We start from the raw sequence: 16,953 nt of genomic DNA on the forward strand, positions 1-16,953 counted from the left end.
TAGGAGGATTTTGAACTCTATCCTCTGTTTAACAGGGAGCCAGTGAAGTGAAGCTAAGACAGGAGTAATGTGATCCCGTCTTCTGGTTCCTGTCAGTACTCGTGCAGCAGCATTCTGCACTAGCTGAATGGTTTTTAAGGATCTGCTGGGACATCCTGATAATCTTGGCAGTAGTCTAGCCTAGACGTAATAAAGGCATGAGTCAGTTTTTCAGAATCCTGTTTTGACAGGATGTGTCTGATTCTCTTTATATTACGCAGATGAAAGAAAGCTATTCTGGGGGTTTGACTAATTTGTTGGTTAAATGACAGATCTTCATCAATGATAACTCCTAGGTTCTTCACAGTGGAGTTTGGAACCAGGTGAATATCATCTAGGTTAACCGACTGGTTAGACAGAGTTTCTCTGAGATGCCTAGGACCCAGGATTATGACCTCAGTTTTGTCTGTGTTTAACAATAAGAAATTCTGGGTCATCCAGGCCTTGATGTCTTTAAGACAGTTTTGAAATCGAATTAAATGGTTTAGTTCGTCTGACTTCATAGATAAATATAACTGGGTGTCCTCTGCATAGCAGTGAAAAAGAATGTTATGTTTTCTAAAAATATTGCCTAATGCTAACATGTATAAATTAAAGAGTATTGGACCAAGAACCGAACCTTGTGGACTCCATGATTAACTTTAGTGTATGATGAGTATTCATCATTAACACTAACAAAGTGGAATATATTTGATAAAAAGACCTAAACCAGCTTAATGCTGTCCCTCTAATCCCAACCTCTTGCTCTAATCTTTGAAGGAGAATGTTATGGTCAATGGTGTCAAATGCAGCACTGAGATCTAACAGCATGGAGACAAGACCCTGGTCAGAAGCTAGGAGAATATCATTTGAAACTTTTAAAAGTGCTGACTCTGTACTATGGTGCATTCTAAATCCAGACTGATAGGCCTCCTGCAGGTCATTTCTCTGGAGGTGATCGAGCAGCTGATTTACAACGGCTCTTTCTAAAAGTTTAGAAGTAAATGGGAGGTTTGATATAGGCCTGTAATTTGCTCAGATACCTGCATCTAAGCTAGGCGTCTTTAGCAGAGGCTTAATTACTGCTAGTTTAAAAGCCTGTGGTACATAGCCAGTTAATAAAGAGCTATTGATAAGATTCAATACAGTGCTGTCGACTTCTAAGAAAGCCTCTTTAAAGAGCTGAGTAGGGATGGGGTCCAGCAAACAGGTTGAAGTTTTAGAGGATGAGACTAAAGAAGATAGCTGTGAAAGGGTGATCTGGGAGAACTGATCTTTACCGTGAGTCTAGGTCTACACTTTTTTCATAGGTGACAGTTTGTGACTGAGTGTTTGGGGAGTAAAGGTGAATTTTCTCTCTGATAGTTTCAATTTTATCAGTGAAGAAGTGAATAAAATCATTGCTGTTCAATGACAATGGGATTTTTGGTTCAATAGAGCTGTGGCTCTTGGTCAGCCTGGCTACAGTGCTGAAGAGAAACCTGGGGTTGTTCTTATTGTCCTCTATTAGTCTAGAGTAATATGAGGTTCTGGCGCGTTGAAGAGCTTTTTTATACACTTCAAGGCAACTCCTCCAGGAGGTAAAATTAACTTCAGAACGGGCAGAGCGCCACTTCCTCTCTAACCTCCGTGTTGCCTGTTTTAGGGTCCGAGTCCCAGAAGTAAACCACGGAGTGAACCTCCTCTGATGAATTCACTTCTTTTTCAGAGGAGCAATACTATCAAGGTTTGAAGTGATGAGGATGTATTATCCACTAAGTTATCGAGTTCTGCAGGAGCGAGGTTCAAAAGATTATCACACGTTTCATTTACGCATGGCTACTAGATTCTCAATATCAATGCCATGTGTCAGTATAAGGTCTAAGGTGTGGTTTAAGTTATGAGTTGGTTTATCTACGTGCTGACTGAAACCAAATGAATCTATCAGAGAGTTAAACGCACCTCTAAGGCAATCATTGGCTTCATCAACATGAATGTTAAAGTCACCCATGATGATGACTTCATCTGCACTAAGGACTAATTCTGACAGAAATTCTTCAAATTCATATAGAAACTCTGTATAAGCAGCGGGTGGGTGATAAAGGATGGTTAAATAAGCAGGTTTATGTTGTTTGAGGGTTGGGTGGGAAAGACAAAGGGTGAGGCTTTCAAACGATGTAAAATGTTCTTTAACTCGAGGGGTAATTGTAGAGTTACATATTGCTGCTACCCCTCCACCTCTACCTGTACTTCTGGGAATATGTGTATTAATTCAATTAAATTTTATTTATATAGCGCCAATTCATAATTTACATTATCTCAAGGCACTTTAACAATATTAACATAGAGAAACCCAACAGTTCCCACAATGAGCAAGCACAGGCGACTGTGGAGAGGAAAAACTCCCTCATTAACAGGGAGAAACCTCTGGCAGAACCAGGCTCAATGTGGGCGGTCATCTGCCTCAACCGGTTGGGGTGAGGAAAGAAAAGTAAGGGGGGAGGAAAGGAGAGATGGGTGGAAAGCGGGGGAGAGAAGAGAGAGATGAGGTGGAGAGAGAGAGACCGGTAACAATTTGGCACCATCAAAATCAAGGCTAACCATAACAATAACAATGTATAGATCTACAACATGACTAGATATATTAATAAATTGCTGAGTTCTTGTAATAAATGAAGACAATGGTGATGGTGGTCGTTGTGGTCCTGTAGTCCCGGTGCCGGAGTTATCTGAAACGAGATAGAGAGAAGAGCCAGAGGGACTATGGGAGGACAAAGTGACACTTTGACATGATGACATGTTAAAACTAATAAATAAATAAATAAATAAATAAAGAGGTGTGGGGGGGCAGAGAGACAGAGGGAAGTGAAGAAGTGCTCAGTGCATGATGGGAGTTCCCCCAGCAGTCTAAACCTATAGCAGCACAATTAAGGGATGGTTCAGGACTCACCTGATCCAGCCCTAACTATAGGCTTTGTCAAAGAGTAAGGTTTTTAGTTTTACTTTAAATGCTGAGACAGTGTCTGCCTCCCGAACCCAGTATTACTGTGGGTTGGAGGTGTAGCTTAATTTAGGATCACAAATTCGTCCTGTTGGAGCCAGGATTCTGTTATACAGAATAAATCATTTCTGAAATTTCTGATCACTAATCAGGTCATTGATCAGTAGAGATTTGGACCTGAGTGATCTGACGTTTAGTAAGCCACATTTAATTTTACTATGTTTAGATTCTGTGGCATGGGTTGTCTTGATTTTTACTAGGTTACTGTGGACTGCAGATGTAGGTGACTGATCCAGAAGCGCAGAGAAGTGTCTGCAACTCAGCTGCCTGGTCTCGACTCTGAATTGTCAAGTTAAATAAGTTATAATATTTCTAGCCATAAGAGAGGCTCCATCCAAAGTGGGGTGGATGCCATCTCTCCTCATGAGACCAGGCTTTCCCCAGAATTTTGGCCAATTGTATATATAGCCCACATTATTGTCCAGGCACCACTTCGACAACCAGCTGTTAAATTGATGCATGCGACTAAACATGTCATCACTACTTATATTTGGAAGGGGGCCAGAGAAGATTACGGTGTCGGACATAGTTTTGGTATCGGACATCGATTTAACATTAATTTTAGTGACCTCCGACTGATGCAGGCGGGTGTCATTACTGCAGATGTGGATAATAATCGTATTAAATTTAAGCCAGCAGTTTAAGATTTGACTCTATGTCTCCAGCTCTGGCCCCGGGGATACACTTAACTATGGTCGCTGGTGACGTAAACTTCACATGTCTTACTACGGAGTCTCCAATGACCAGAGTCGTGTCCTCAGCCGGTGCGTTGCTGAGAGGGGAAAATTGATTGGAAACACAAATGTGATGGTGGTGTGCCGGTGGCTTTGATTTAGCGCTATGCTTCTTTCCTCGGACAGTCACCCAATCACCCTGACTTCCCGGCTGCTCGGGAACCGCTGGGGGGGCTGAGGAAGCTAACGCTATTGCTACTGGGCTCACACCATCTACCGAGGACAAGCTAATGCTAGCCACTAAAGGTTGTGCCTCAATGGTGCTGAGTCGTGCCTCTAGCTGACTAAGCCTCGCCTCCAACTGAATTTACTGAATAAACTACATTTAATACACATATCTTTACCACTAAAGGAGGCAGAGGAGTGGCTAATCATCAGAAACACTAAGCAAGAAAGGGCAGGAGAGGGAGAGGAAGAGGGGGAAGCCATGGCTCCCGCTAAACCTAGGAGCTTAGTTTGCTAACCGGCAAAGAAATTACGCTTCACCGATGTTTAGCGTGAGAGTGGCAGGCACGAAGCAGGAGATAAAGGTCATGATTGTGTATAGATACAGAGTTGATACGGAAACGTTTTCAGAAAAATAGAAATATAATAGGGAAGAGAGCAGTATTCAGAACAGCGACAGACACAACAGCGATAACAACAACCGGAAATGACTCCATACGCTCATTGTAGTACGTCAGCAAATGTGAACTAATGACAGATGTTGTTTTTGGAATTATTGATGTTACTGAAAACACCATTTAAGGTCTTGACCTTCTATGTAAAGTGCCTTGAGATAATGAAATTATGATTTGGCACTGTACAAATAAAATTGAATTGAATTGAATTGAATTATATCTTGAGTACCAGTGTACCTGTGTGTTTTTACATCACATGAAATAAATGCAAAATAAGCAGATAATTGAAACCATGATAAGTGCTGATGATGTGATGATGTGTGCTGGGAAACCTTCTTAGGGTCACATTTTATGTATTTTATGTAGTATTAGTGATTTTATTATGATCTTTTGTCATCACTTGTCTGAAAAAATAAAGCATTAAAATACTATGAGCTGTAATGAATCGTCTTTAATTGGGGTTTAATAAATCCCAGTTCCAGTTTGAGGCAGCAGGTGGAGTCCGATTGACATTGTCCCATGCAGTTTGTACTCCACTGTTTGACTTGACTTCTCCACAGAGAGCATGAGCATGTCTGAAGGAGAAGAGAGAGAGGGAGGGGACATTTGACTTTTATCCATCCCTTTATTGGTCTTTTTTTCATCTAAAATATGAAAAAAACACAAGCAAGTAAGTTTGGGTAGAAACATACATACTAGCACCATGTATATTAATCCCATCCATTCAATCTTCATACACAAAACAAAAAATGTTTCCACTCAAAAGTTGAGAACTCTTGATTCTTTAGCCATGTAGAAACAGTATCCTGGAGATTCAAGCTGCTTATCTCCAAGGGAGTTTTGTACAAGGACTTCCAGCTGCCTATTGGGGATGATCCTGGCACCAATTTATCAAACCACCTCGACTCCTGAACACCAGCTAGGGATGCTCTGTTGAGAACGTTTACAGTCACAGCATACAGAACAGACCCTTCTTCGGCATGCTGGGGAAGTCTGGTAAAAACAGTAAGTTTGTGAAATTTCCAACCCATCTAGATCCAGGAGAAACTTATTTGCTCTATGAGGCAGCAAAGATGCCCCAGGTGCCAGAGCAAGAGCATGGAGGCAGTAAGATTGCTATTTACCAAGGCCCTCCCCCTGTAAGATCACTGGGGTTGGACCCACGCCCATTGAGAAAATCAGGCACTGATTTTTTCAGCTAAACCCTCCCAGGTCCTACTCTTAAACTCATTGTTCCCCAGAAAGACATCAAAACATTTTATCTCTTCTCTGCTCCAATATTGGCTGGTCTTTGTTGTTTCGCTGTATATGTAAGTATAAGACCATCACATTTTGATCAGTTGACATTTGCAGAAGAAGCCTGGTCATAAAATGCGATATCTGTTCAGTTAGAATTAGAATCGGCCATCATTCTGTTTGCTTATGAAAAACGAAATGGGAAAAGGCCAACCAAGTGAGATCCTTGTCTAAGGAGGAGAGGCTCAATATCCAAAGCATATAACATCCCAGACAAGGGACATGCCTGCCTGATGCCTCCCTGAACAGGAACTGGTTGGCCGACTCCTCCCCCACTTTCAGTTGAGCTCATAAGACTTGATAGTGTAATCCCTCGTTTAATCAGCACTTGGTGATGGTTGGGGAAGGGGGAATTGCTTCACTTGGGTCTTCAGGTGGGCACCCTGCTTCACTGGTGTTTTGTGATAGGCCCACGACACCTCCACAGGGCTTAACGGCAACACCTGGCATCCCAGGTGTGCCCCCCTCCGCTTTTACCCTTGATGGTGGCTCCTGAATACAACAATATCATTTTCAAGAACTATCAACTCTATCAAAAGATGTTGATGCTCAATAGAAAAAAATCCCATATCCAGCTCCTGAAGTTTCACTGGTAGTATCCCAGTGTCCAAACAGTTTTTAAGAACTTCATAGATGTCTTTTCCCAGTAGGGTCCAGAACCAGAACACAGATCACAGCTGATCTGTTCAAATGTGATGTTGGACTCCAGTGAAGCAGACTCTGCGTTACCCAGTCGAGGCAGCCCCACTATCTCAACCACACAATCGGTGTCACAGCTGCCAGCACTGAACAGGTCATTGTTGAAATCTATTGCTAGCTTCCTCATCTCAGATGTCCCAGCTGTTACAGACTCAGTCTGGAATCAAGACTATGACAGCTAAAAATCATATCCAGTCTGACTGCACTTACCCTGTTACTCCTGACCCTTACCCATGAGCACTGTCTAGATTGTGGATGTTTAGTTCTCCATGTGTGGAGCAGATCTACTTGTGTTACAATAAAAGACAAACAAGGCTATGGGAAGACTGTGGATGGGGTTCCTCACTGGTCCACAGAAAATCTGTTTTGAAATCAATTATTCAATTATTTTTTAAACTCAGTGAAAAAGATAAGTCTCTCTGCACCTTGATTTGGAGCATATATGTCCACAAAACTGAACACTGCCTTCCTTTACTGCCCTAACAACTGAACCTTTACTACATCTGTACAAGATATAACAGTTGCATTTGTGGTTGTTCAAAACAGGATCGCTAGCCATGCGCTTAAGTTAGAGCCATGACCAACAGCATAAGGACCCTCTCACCATAAACCCCAGTCTACTTCATCTTTAGAATTGGCATTGTGTGTCTTGCAAAATTAAGACATCTATGGGTTTTTAAGTCATACTCAATTTCTTCACATAAAACCTGGCTTTTGGAGATTCTGTCCCTCATTGGTGCAGTGGCCGCAGGAGTTCTCTGAAGCGTTACTCACATGGTGCTCCTTAGACTGACTCTGTCCATATTTCCCGACTGTGAACAAGCAGCCTCTTGAACAGCAGCACCACCATTCACCACTCCCATGCAGGCAGAGCTTCCCGTCCTTAGAGACATCTCATCTTGCAGCCACCATTGGTCATTCTGATCCGCGGCTGGGATGTCATCAGGGCAAATAAAAGGACAGCTACCCTTCTGCTTCTCTCTCTTTGTAAGCGACCCAAGGGTCAGCCCAAGGATTTCAGCACCAGCGGCCACGACACAAAGTGTCAGCAGATTTTGTAAACAACAGGAGCCACAGACCAGAGTGAACATTAAGGGGCTAATTCTTTCTAAAGATCAACCAGTCAGCATTCATAGTTCACTGGACTTCGAACAGCACACAAAAGGTCCCTTTCCATGGACTTGGTATCTTACTTGGGCCTAGCCCAGCATAAAGTAATAAGGCTATACAAGAGACTGTTTTACCTTGTCAGTGTGTATTGATCCAAGTCAATGTATTCAATGAACATTATTACTATGTCTGTTATTTGTTAGTTGATGTTGGTATTTTCCACCAACACAGTACATCCAGTACTTGGTCTTGCGACTAACCTCTCCTCAAACCTGGCACCCATATCCAATTTTAACTTGTTATCTTTGAATAAACGTTTCTAAATATACATGCTGCCTGTTTATGCCTCTTTAATTGTGAATTAGCCCACTTCTACACTGCCACAAACTCAAAATCCTTCAACTACTGATACTACTGATATGGTGATTTTGGTTACTGTTACTATGCTAATTATAAAACTAAGTTTCATGATTTTATGGGACTCAATTAGTTACTTGGCAATCTTATCCCAACTTTAATATTAACTAAAATGTTTATAATTACTGTAATGTGAACATTACATATTGTTCTGATTCACATTCACATTTATTTTGAACATATAAATGCCCAAAGGCATAACAACAATGATGTGATTATCAGGCCGGACTATCCTCACTCCATGCCAGACTGGTGGAGGATGCCATTCCTTGCCAAACCACAAAACCAATATCTTGGTTCAATCTCAAAAAAATGTTTTCTCATAGGTCCACCACCACAACAGACATGAGAAGAGTAGGAAACAGTAGAGAAGACCAAAGGAGTGAAGGAGAGGGTTCAGGAGGAGAGGAGGAGACAAGGAGAGGAGACAAGATGAGAAAGGATAGGGCACAAAAAAAGAAGAGACTGCAAGAGTGAAGGAGAGGAGTCAGGAGTAGAGAAGGGACAAGAGGAGGAGAGAGATGTGGGAGAAGGAGAGAAGACAGGAGGAGAGAAGGAAAGGGGAGGAGGGGAGCAGAGGAGCATACATGAGCAGCACGGTCTGCTGCCGCTTCATTCATCTTTCCTTTGTACACGGACAGCACCGCACCGCGCGTCATGGCGCCACACCGGTACACACCGGGAAGATCAGCTATGGTTCATAGCGAGACGGTGGCTGCGGCTGCAGCACCAGGGCGCTACTATGGTGAGTACCAGAGCAGTGTGACGGCTGACAGCTTCACACAGCGACACTTTGAGTCCAGTGTTAGGACATTATGTGATACGATGAATATGCACTGCGTATTTATCATTAGTTAAAAGGGCTGATGGATTGATGACGCTTCCTTATCTACATCGGTCTACAAGCCACTTTAACAAATAACTTCCATTAGACCACAAAGCAGGACTTCAACACCTGGACCCCCACACTGTCTCAATGAGCGCTGACATGACGTGAGGATGGTTCTTGACTTCCCTCTTGAAATGTAAAAATAACTCAAAATAAAAGCAGGCGTGTGTGTGTGTGTATGTGTGTGTGTCAAGTATAGTTTTCGACTGTATTGTTTTGTTTTTCAGAGTTCAAGTTTAGTAGCAAAGACTGAAAAATACAAATATCTTTCATATGTGAATTTAAAGTTGGTTTTTACAATGAAACTCCCAACCAGCTTGTTAAGCAACAAACCTGAGAGATGAGGGAAAAGCTGATTTTAATTGATTGAACCTGAAATGTCTGCAAACCTCATTCAATGAGCCTGCATAAATACTGTAATCAAGTGAGACATTGGACAATAATTGGGTGTTGCATTGTTCCTTCAAAGGGTTGTTTAAAGCTCTGCCTCAGTCATCCAGACAGCCACAGATAAATCTGTATTCAACTCTATTTTCACAAATAAAATGTGTTTGCTGTGCCTTTGGTTTATATAACAGTCAGGGGATGCTGTATGTTTAGTAGGATACTGAGGATTTCTTATGAGTAGCTCAAAATAGCCAACAACTGCGGGGTTTAGGTGTTGGTGCATTGTAAAGAGCAGACCAAGGCTATTTTGGTCAGCAGAAAGATAAAGATTACCAGAGTATTACTTCACTAATGCCATCAGCTGACCTCAGGTCTGTTTACCTCAACAAAGATGCTGCTCACTTAGCCTGCCTTCTTTTCCACTCACTGCATGCTCACTGTATCAAATATAACATTTTGAATAAAGAGAGAAGATTTTGGCATATCAAACCAACCGACGATTATTATTAGTGATAATATTTTATTATCATCCCCTCTCTATTTTCCTAGTTTGTGACTGCTGATAAAACCCTGAGGTCAACTTATCTCTCACTGTGTGTGTTCGGGTGGGTGGGTGTGTTTACACATTCAGATGAATTCCAGTAGCTGTAAAGCGTTCACTGCCTTATCATTAACACCTCAATATCTAGCATTACAAACCTCAGGTAGAAAATAACTGCAACTTTATTCAATCATGGTATTATTTATGTTTAAGTGATATGTGGACAATTATAGTGCTATGCAGTGTACAGATTCAATATAAATGGTGCTCACTGCTAGAACAAAAATTTTAAAACAACAACAACAAACTTTTCAATAGACAGGTTTAATTTTTGCAAGCTGCTGATATTTCTGTCACTTTCAGACCTGAAGTTTGGTTTAAGTAGTCCAGACATTGTGGCCTTTTAGTGGTCTATTTCATGTTCACACTGATCTATTACATATGAACCATATGAGCACCCGGAAAATGGGTAGTGTCATGGACCAGCAGGTACCTGAGAGGACAGTTTGGGTGGAGGTTTTCCACATCATCAGCCCAACATGAAATCCTGTGTTGAATCAAATTTCAGTGAATGAAACTTAGTCAGTGGGTACCAGCCATCTGGGGACCCTGATAGAATAGATGGTATAGTTGATGGATGGATAGAGACTGTATTAGACTGTAAATTGACTACAGGTCATGAATAATGAGACAGAAGGAAAAGGGACTTTTATTGCAACACATAGGGGCAGGGCACCATCGTTGGAATTGCTTTTGACTGTTATTATCAAAGTAAGTGCATGGTGATGCATTGTAATCAGACATCACCATGGTTATCAATTGTACTTGCAAAAATAGATTTTCAGATCTTCTAAGATGGCTTTGATAGTAGGTTAACATTGGAGTTCCTGATACAATCAAATACGATAAATATACAGTGAATGCGAATAGACCACAAAAGCAAAGTGTGCTTAGCAGCTGACTCCTATTCAGATGGTCATAGTCCAGTTGTTTAATGAAACTGACAGCTTTCACAGCAGCCTAAAATCTTTGGGTCTTGAAAGAAATAATACTTGCTATACGCAAAGGAAACCATGATTATTAGGTCAGCGTTACACCATTTATTGAAAAGTGCACCTTCCTTGTCAAATCATGGAGTGAACCATACTAAACTTAGTGTTTAGCAAGTTATAATGGAAAGTTTTGAATAGTTAATTTGTGTCAATGCAGGTGTTATTGTGCACATCCATTCAGGAAACAGCTACGGTATTTGCTGCTCAGGTGAACTCAGTGGTTTAATGATGTTAGGGTCACAGCAGGGATCATGCAGAATTCAACAAGCTGTGATCTAAAAAACAGTCTGAAGTGAGTAATATCTTAAAGAATGTTTCTTTCAGAGTCATGTAAAAGTCTCCTGTCATGAGAGACAATTGAAACATTCTGTGGAGAAGATGTGCAGAGTGCAGTCATGTGCAGAATGGAGAGAGAAAACTACTCAACAACACTGATATTTAATGACTGAATATTCTGTGTTAGTACATTTTACCTTTGGTTTTAGTTTAAAAAATGGCCCCCATGGGAGTTTTTTCTGAGCTACTTTGGAGTTCTTTGACAAAAGAATTAGATTTAGCCTCACATTACGTTTTTTGTACCCTTGCATTATTTTACCTTAAAAAATGTTTAAACTTTTCCTGGACAAAAAGAATTTCACACAAAATTCCCACAGACCATTCAGGGGCTCAGTATAAATGTATAGAAGGATAAAAAAGACAAGGTAGGCTAAATGATTGCTTTCCTCTCAAATATCTTCACCCAACACTGTTAAAAAGCTGTGTCTGAAGATTTGATGAAAAAGTGTTTAGAGATTCTGAATCCTTTTAACCCACGCAGGCAGACAGCTTTCACTTCAGCACCAATAAGACACAAGTGAGAGGATCTGAAGGAGCTGACAGCCGTTGATTTTCAAACCATTAGAGAGACGAAATGGTGCAAAAACATTTAGTGATTTAAAAATCAATGAGAGAACACATCTATGTACTGACTGATTCCACGATTGTCTCGAGAACCGTTCATCACTTTCACACTTGTCATGTGTATTGTTAATGGCCCAGGGAAGTGCAGTGCTGAGTTTGGTGCGATGAGGACATGAGATATGCTCAATATCAATAAAAACAGGCAAACCAGTGCTCTATAGCAGTCAGTGTGGGGCTCAACAAGATTGATTTTATTTCAGCATATCAGGAACACAGACAGAGCACGGCTGATCATTCTTATGGCAACAGCATTCATAGATTCACTTCCAGTTTGGCAATTTGTCTTCGAAGTAAAAGCACAATGTTTGTTTTGTTGCTGCACTGCTTTATGTCAACCTGCATTACAGAGCTTTTATATGAAAAATTTGCTCTCAAGATTGTGTGCTAGGTCTCTGAAATCTCTGAAATTGCAATGTAAAAACTGCATGTAGCAAAGTCCCTTGCCAGGAGCTGTCTACCAATGCAACCAGACAAAGACGACTTTGTTCAACATGTTTATTAACAAAACCACACACATGAGCAGTAATAAAATTCAATTCATGAAAAACATTGACCAAAAAATTTTCATTGCAAATAAACCAAGTAGGATAACACTGTGGCGGTGGGGTATGGTTAGGGCGCCAACTGCTGGACAACAGGGAGGAGTGGCTCAGCCGGTGATCCGACAGCTGTGCAGAATCAGGTGATCAGGCAATCAATAAGAGCATGCTGGTAACCTGGTTCTGCTCTCTCTCTTGTAGTAGGCTGGTGTCCTGAGACCGGAGCAGCGGGCAGACATGTGTGGATGTGTGTGTGTGGGTTGAGACACCCGTGTCAATATATATGTGTGTGGTTGCCAGGAGAGGCAACCTGAATAAAGACATTTCAAACGCCATTCTCTCCTCCCGTACTTTCCTGGAGTGGGCCGAGTAATCCCACAAACACAAAGTTTTCTTATACCACTCTGCACCATAGGCTGTTTATAAAACTCTCTACACACAATGTCAAGCCTGAAAACAAAAAAATGGACAGGCCATGGTAGAACTGTTGAATTACTAAATATAATTCTGAATTAGCTCTGGAGCATTAGCACAGCCCATTTCAACAGACAAGATTGGAATGGACACTGACTTCGATATTTAAAAGCTAATAGCTTTTTTAAACCACATTCAGAGTGGATGTATCTCTTCAGGTGAGGTGGGGTGATGTTTATATTACTTGCCCTGCTCAGTGACTTTAATCCTGTTCACTGTGCATGTCATGGTAATTCTTTACCCCTGACCACAGTGGTACAGTCACAATCCTGTGAACTCACTGGTCCTCACACAATTTTTAAAAGCCACATTTTAGGGTTTTGGAGCTGTTTTTTTCACATGAAAAGCATCTTGTCCTTGTATGTTTTCCTTAGTTTTTTCTTTTTGTGAAACATTAGTAAATCAAAAATGTTTTTGCTTATCTGGCAGAAACGGGCAAACACCAGTAAAAGCAAGTATTCTCTTGGTTTTTAGTAATTGTTTACTAAAAACCTCTGTGCTTGATCTTATTCTATGATTTCTATGATTGATGGACATTTATATATATATAATTCTGTCCTCAGGAAGTGTGAAAGATACATTCTACATATAATATGTATATATGTGTGTTACTTGTAATGACTGTGGGAAGCAATATGATATTTTATTCAAACACACCTCACATGGTATCTTTTCCTCTAAAATGTGTCTGAAATGTTGATAAGTTCAGTAAGAGCATTGGACACTTTGTGTACTTTTATCCTCCAGCTGTGATTCAAATCTTGTCTGGATGGGTCTGAAGACACATCACACAGCACAGTGAGAAAGCTGGAGAGGAAAGCATGGTGTAACTTTTTATCACTCTGGGAGGGAAGTGGTCAGTCAATATTTTGATAAAGTCTGTTAATGTGAGACTCACGACAATAGTGATTTAAACTGCTGCTTGATTCTGATTGTTATGATTGTAACATATACAGTATTGTAAAGTATTCAGACAATTTCTCTCAATCGGCATTTGATCCTGTGGCTAAAATCTAAGTTTGATCATTTGATTTTAGATTTTTTTAAATGGATAAGTCAATTTTGTATATTACTAACTTGCAACAGCAAATACTTAATATACAGTACTCTGCATTAAGACACATCAATCAGCAACAATATTAAAACAGTTTAAATGTTGTGGCTGATTGATGTTTGTTAACAACATGATGAGTGTTATGGAAGGTTTCTGGAAGCTGGTGAAAGGAGAACACTATGCAGTAGATTTTAATGTAGACTTGATGCATCAAGGAGACCATAAGCAATTGTCACCACCCCGTCTGAAGATGTCTCCCACAGCATCCCCATATATCTTCCTCTACTTGCGTCACCCATTCTAACAGCACATCCATGAATGGCAAGAATGGCTGTTACTCTATATATTACATGTAGGTGTTTACATTCTATTGGATAGTTCAGCCTAAAGTATATATTCCTAAATCACATTGTCCTTACATCTTGCCACTGGTTTAATTTAGGAAAGAGTTGAAGTTGGTGCCTCTCTGTTTGGGCGCATCTGAGATAGGTATGAAAGTCCCCAAGCATGCATGCTACAAGGTACTTCTATTTGTCCCTTTATCTATGACCTGACCTTAGGCACTGCAAAGAGAGAAATGGGGGTGTGTGTGGAATTAGACAGACCCCACTCTCTTAATGGTGTACAGAAGTAATATACACTGTATACATACTATATAGTGGCATATACAGTAATGTGTGAGGATGGTCAAAAATTCCTCAACAGTAAGGAGCTGCATTTCATTTGCTCCCCGGGCGCCTTCATGGCTGCCCACTGTTCAGTGTGTGGTCACTGTGTGGATTGTGTTCCGTGTGTGCTCCGTTCACATGGATGGGTTAGATACAGAGGTCAAATTTCCCCATGTTTTCATGTTGCATGCTGTGTGTGGGACCAAAAAATAGGAATCTTAATCTTCATTTGATTCCCTACAGGATATTGTTTTATCATTGTGTCAAAGTAACATTCAGTAAAAGCAAAGAGGTGATAGTTTGACAAACTTCTTAAGTTTCATTGCAGATCATCCATAGGTGGAGTTGGGAAGGGTCTAAGCTAGCTGGTTGTGATCTGTTGATTGCTTGTCAACGTTAGCAACATTTCCACACAGGAACTTTCCACAGGAGCTAGGAACCCTGGCAGGAAATTCATCACACCACAGTGACCAGAGGCTAAATTGAATTTTGGGGAAATATTTTCACCCCCTCAAAGTCCCTGGTTAGGGGGTAATTCATTGTACTAAAGATGCCTGATTGGTGAAGCAATACACTTTTTTATTTCAGCTGGTCAGTGTCCACAGTAGCTTGTAAAATCTTTTACTGTACTTTGAGTCTATTATTTCAGGGGCTTTGAATATGCTTTTTTACTAGTGTCTGTCTCTTTTCTGATCAAGAGCAGCACATTTTGAATTACTGTTGTTGTGAACTTGCTCCATTTATATAACAACATTATATGTTGTTGTATAGTTTTCTGCATTACTGCTGCCTGGAGGACTGGAGACAAACAGCTTGTTGTAGCCATCAGTTTTTTTTAAACCTTAGCATAGTATGTTATGGTTTGTTGTGGCTGGACCTGGAAGCAGACACAGAGATGAACAGTTTGTGAATGAACAGAGTCTTTAATGAAACAAGCTCGTGACAGCCAGGCAACAGGCTGAAGGCTGGTGGAGGGTGAGCAGTAGCGAGGGCAGGCGGGTTGAGCTCTGGTGATCCTAGGTTACAGGAAAAACAAAGTTAGTTGCGTGCGGAAAAACAAGCAAGAGGTTCTTTTCTTAGAAAACACTGTAAAGCACTATAAAACACTATAAGCCTCCGAGCGAGGCTCCGCTACTCCCGCCGCCCCCTCGACAGTCTCGGGCTCTGTTTCCCCGGTGAGCACTGCAGACAACTCACATTTCCCTACCGCACGTGAGCGCGCCGCTCTCACCTGTCCCCGGAACCCTGGCCAATCTGTGCCCAAAATCAGGGGGTGCGTGAGACGGGAACTAACCCCTGCCTCGACTCTATGTTTTTTTCCCTTACATGAAATTAGCAGAGTCACCACTGGGTATTCGTGAATATCCCCATGCACACACCTCACCTTCACCCATGAAGCCTCCATCAATGCCCCTGTTCGAACAAAGCACTGATGGATCATCGTCTGATTACAGCCCGTGTCCAGCAGAGCTTGGTGTGTACCCCCCTGTATACATACCGGTATATGGTACGTCTCTCCCGGGCCGTGGGAAGAGGCTGGCGCCCTGCAGCTGCCTCACCTCCATCAGCAGGCATTCCCTGCCGAAAGTGGCCCGACTGGCCGCACCGCCAGCACTCCTGCCCCGGCGTTTGAGGAGCCCCCCATGGTGCCGGTTGACAGGATGCGTAGGCTGGGCCCTGAGGAACAGCCTGAGCTCTTTCATTCATCATCAGTCCACCGGGCAGGGCTGTCCCGCCTGGTGCTGGGGGGACTTGCTTTCTTGGGGCGGGTATTGGGCGCCCCGCCGGGATTGACTGCTGCCGGGCTTCCTCCTTCTGGCTCCTCCGGGGAAGTGAGAGGTGGTCCTCCGCCAGGATGATCGCCTGTTGGATGTCCCCGGGGTGGTGGCACTGGATCCAGTTGGCCGTGGAGGTGGCCAAGCCGGCGATGAATTGCTCCAGCGCCACCGGCCCCACGATGTCCTCCGAGTTGCGTCCCGGCTGGAGCCATCTTCTCGCCACATCCAGGAGCTGCTGCACGTGGGAGAAGGGGCGGCCGGCTTCCTCGAAGGCGAGGCTCCTGAACCAGCATCGGTGTCTCTCTGGCGTGCAACCCAGCCGGTCCAGGATTGCCCTCCTCAGTCGGTGTTAGTCATGCCAAGAGGAAGCCTGCAAACTGTGGGCAGCCAGCTGCGCAGCACCGGTGAGCAGTGGCAGCAAGCGCACAGCCCTCTCCTCCAATGGCCACCCGCAGGCCTCTGCCGTTCCCTCGAAGAGGTCCAGGTACGCCTTTGTGTCGTCTTCATCGGTTCATACGTTGTAGGGCCACCGTCGGCGGCCACTTTGGGATTCCTTGGCCCACTCCGGGAAAGTACAGGAGGAGAGAATGGCGTTTTAACACAGTCTTTATTCTGGTGGCCTCGCCTGGCAACCAGACACACATATATACAAGGGTCTCTCAACCCACACACACATC

At 42.5% G+C, this 16,953-nt stretch overlaps 2 protein-coding genes and 1 pseudogene across 3 annotated transcripts in view; 1 reads left to right on the forward strand and 2 right to left on the reverse strand.

The window, feature by feature from the left end:
* Nucleotides 1-3,223: 3,223 nt before the first annotated feature.
* Nucleotides 3,224-4,221, reverse strand: LOC138405153 (uncharacterized; annotated as a pseudogene).
* Nucleotides 4,222-8,391: 4,170 nt separating this feature from the next.
* The window catches only part of slc44a5a (solute carrier family 44 member 5a), a 30,283-nt gene continuing 21,721 nt past the window's right edge, over nucleotides 8,392-16,953 (forward strand). Inside the window, exon 1 of one of the 2 annotated variants that reach the window (XR_011238745.1) lies at nucleotides 8,392-8,679. Coding sequence is in view for 1 of the 2 variants with exons in the window: in XM_069511087.1 (XP_069367188.1) it covers nucleotides 8,592-8,679 (88 nt within the window). In the remaining variant the exon portion in view is untranslated. The remainder of the gene's footprint in view (nucleotides 8,680-16,953) is intronic. The other variant, XM_069511087.1, reaches the window with a different exon arrangement.
* Nucleotides 15,151-16,622, reverse strand: LOC138405137 (zinc finger protein 24-like; the record flags this gene model as incomplete). The annotated part of the gene is made up of 2 exons (XM_069511624.1): nucleotides 15,151-15,514; nucleotides 15,997-16,622. Coding segments are annotated over 2 exons (807 nt in total), but the record flags the coding sequence as incomplete, so codon positions are not given.

This window comes from Paralichthys olivaceus, chromosome 16 (assembly GCF_024713975.1).
Source record: "Paralichthys olivaceus isolate ysfri-2021 chromosome 16, ASM2471397v2, whole genome shotgun sequence".
Classification (NCBI taxonomy): Eukaryota; Metazoa; Chordata; class Actinopteri; order Pleuronectiformes; family Paralichthyidae; genus Paralichthys; species Paralichthys olivaceus.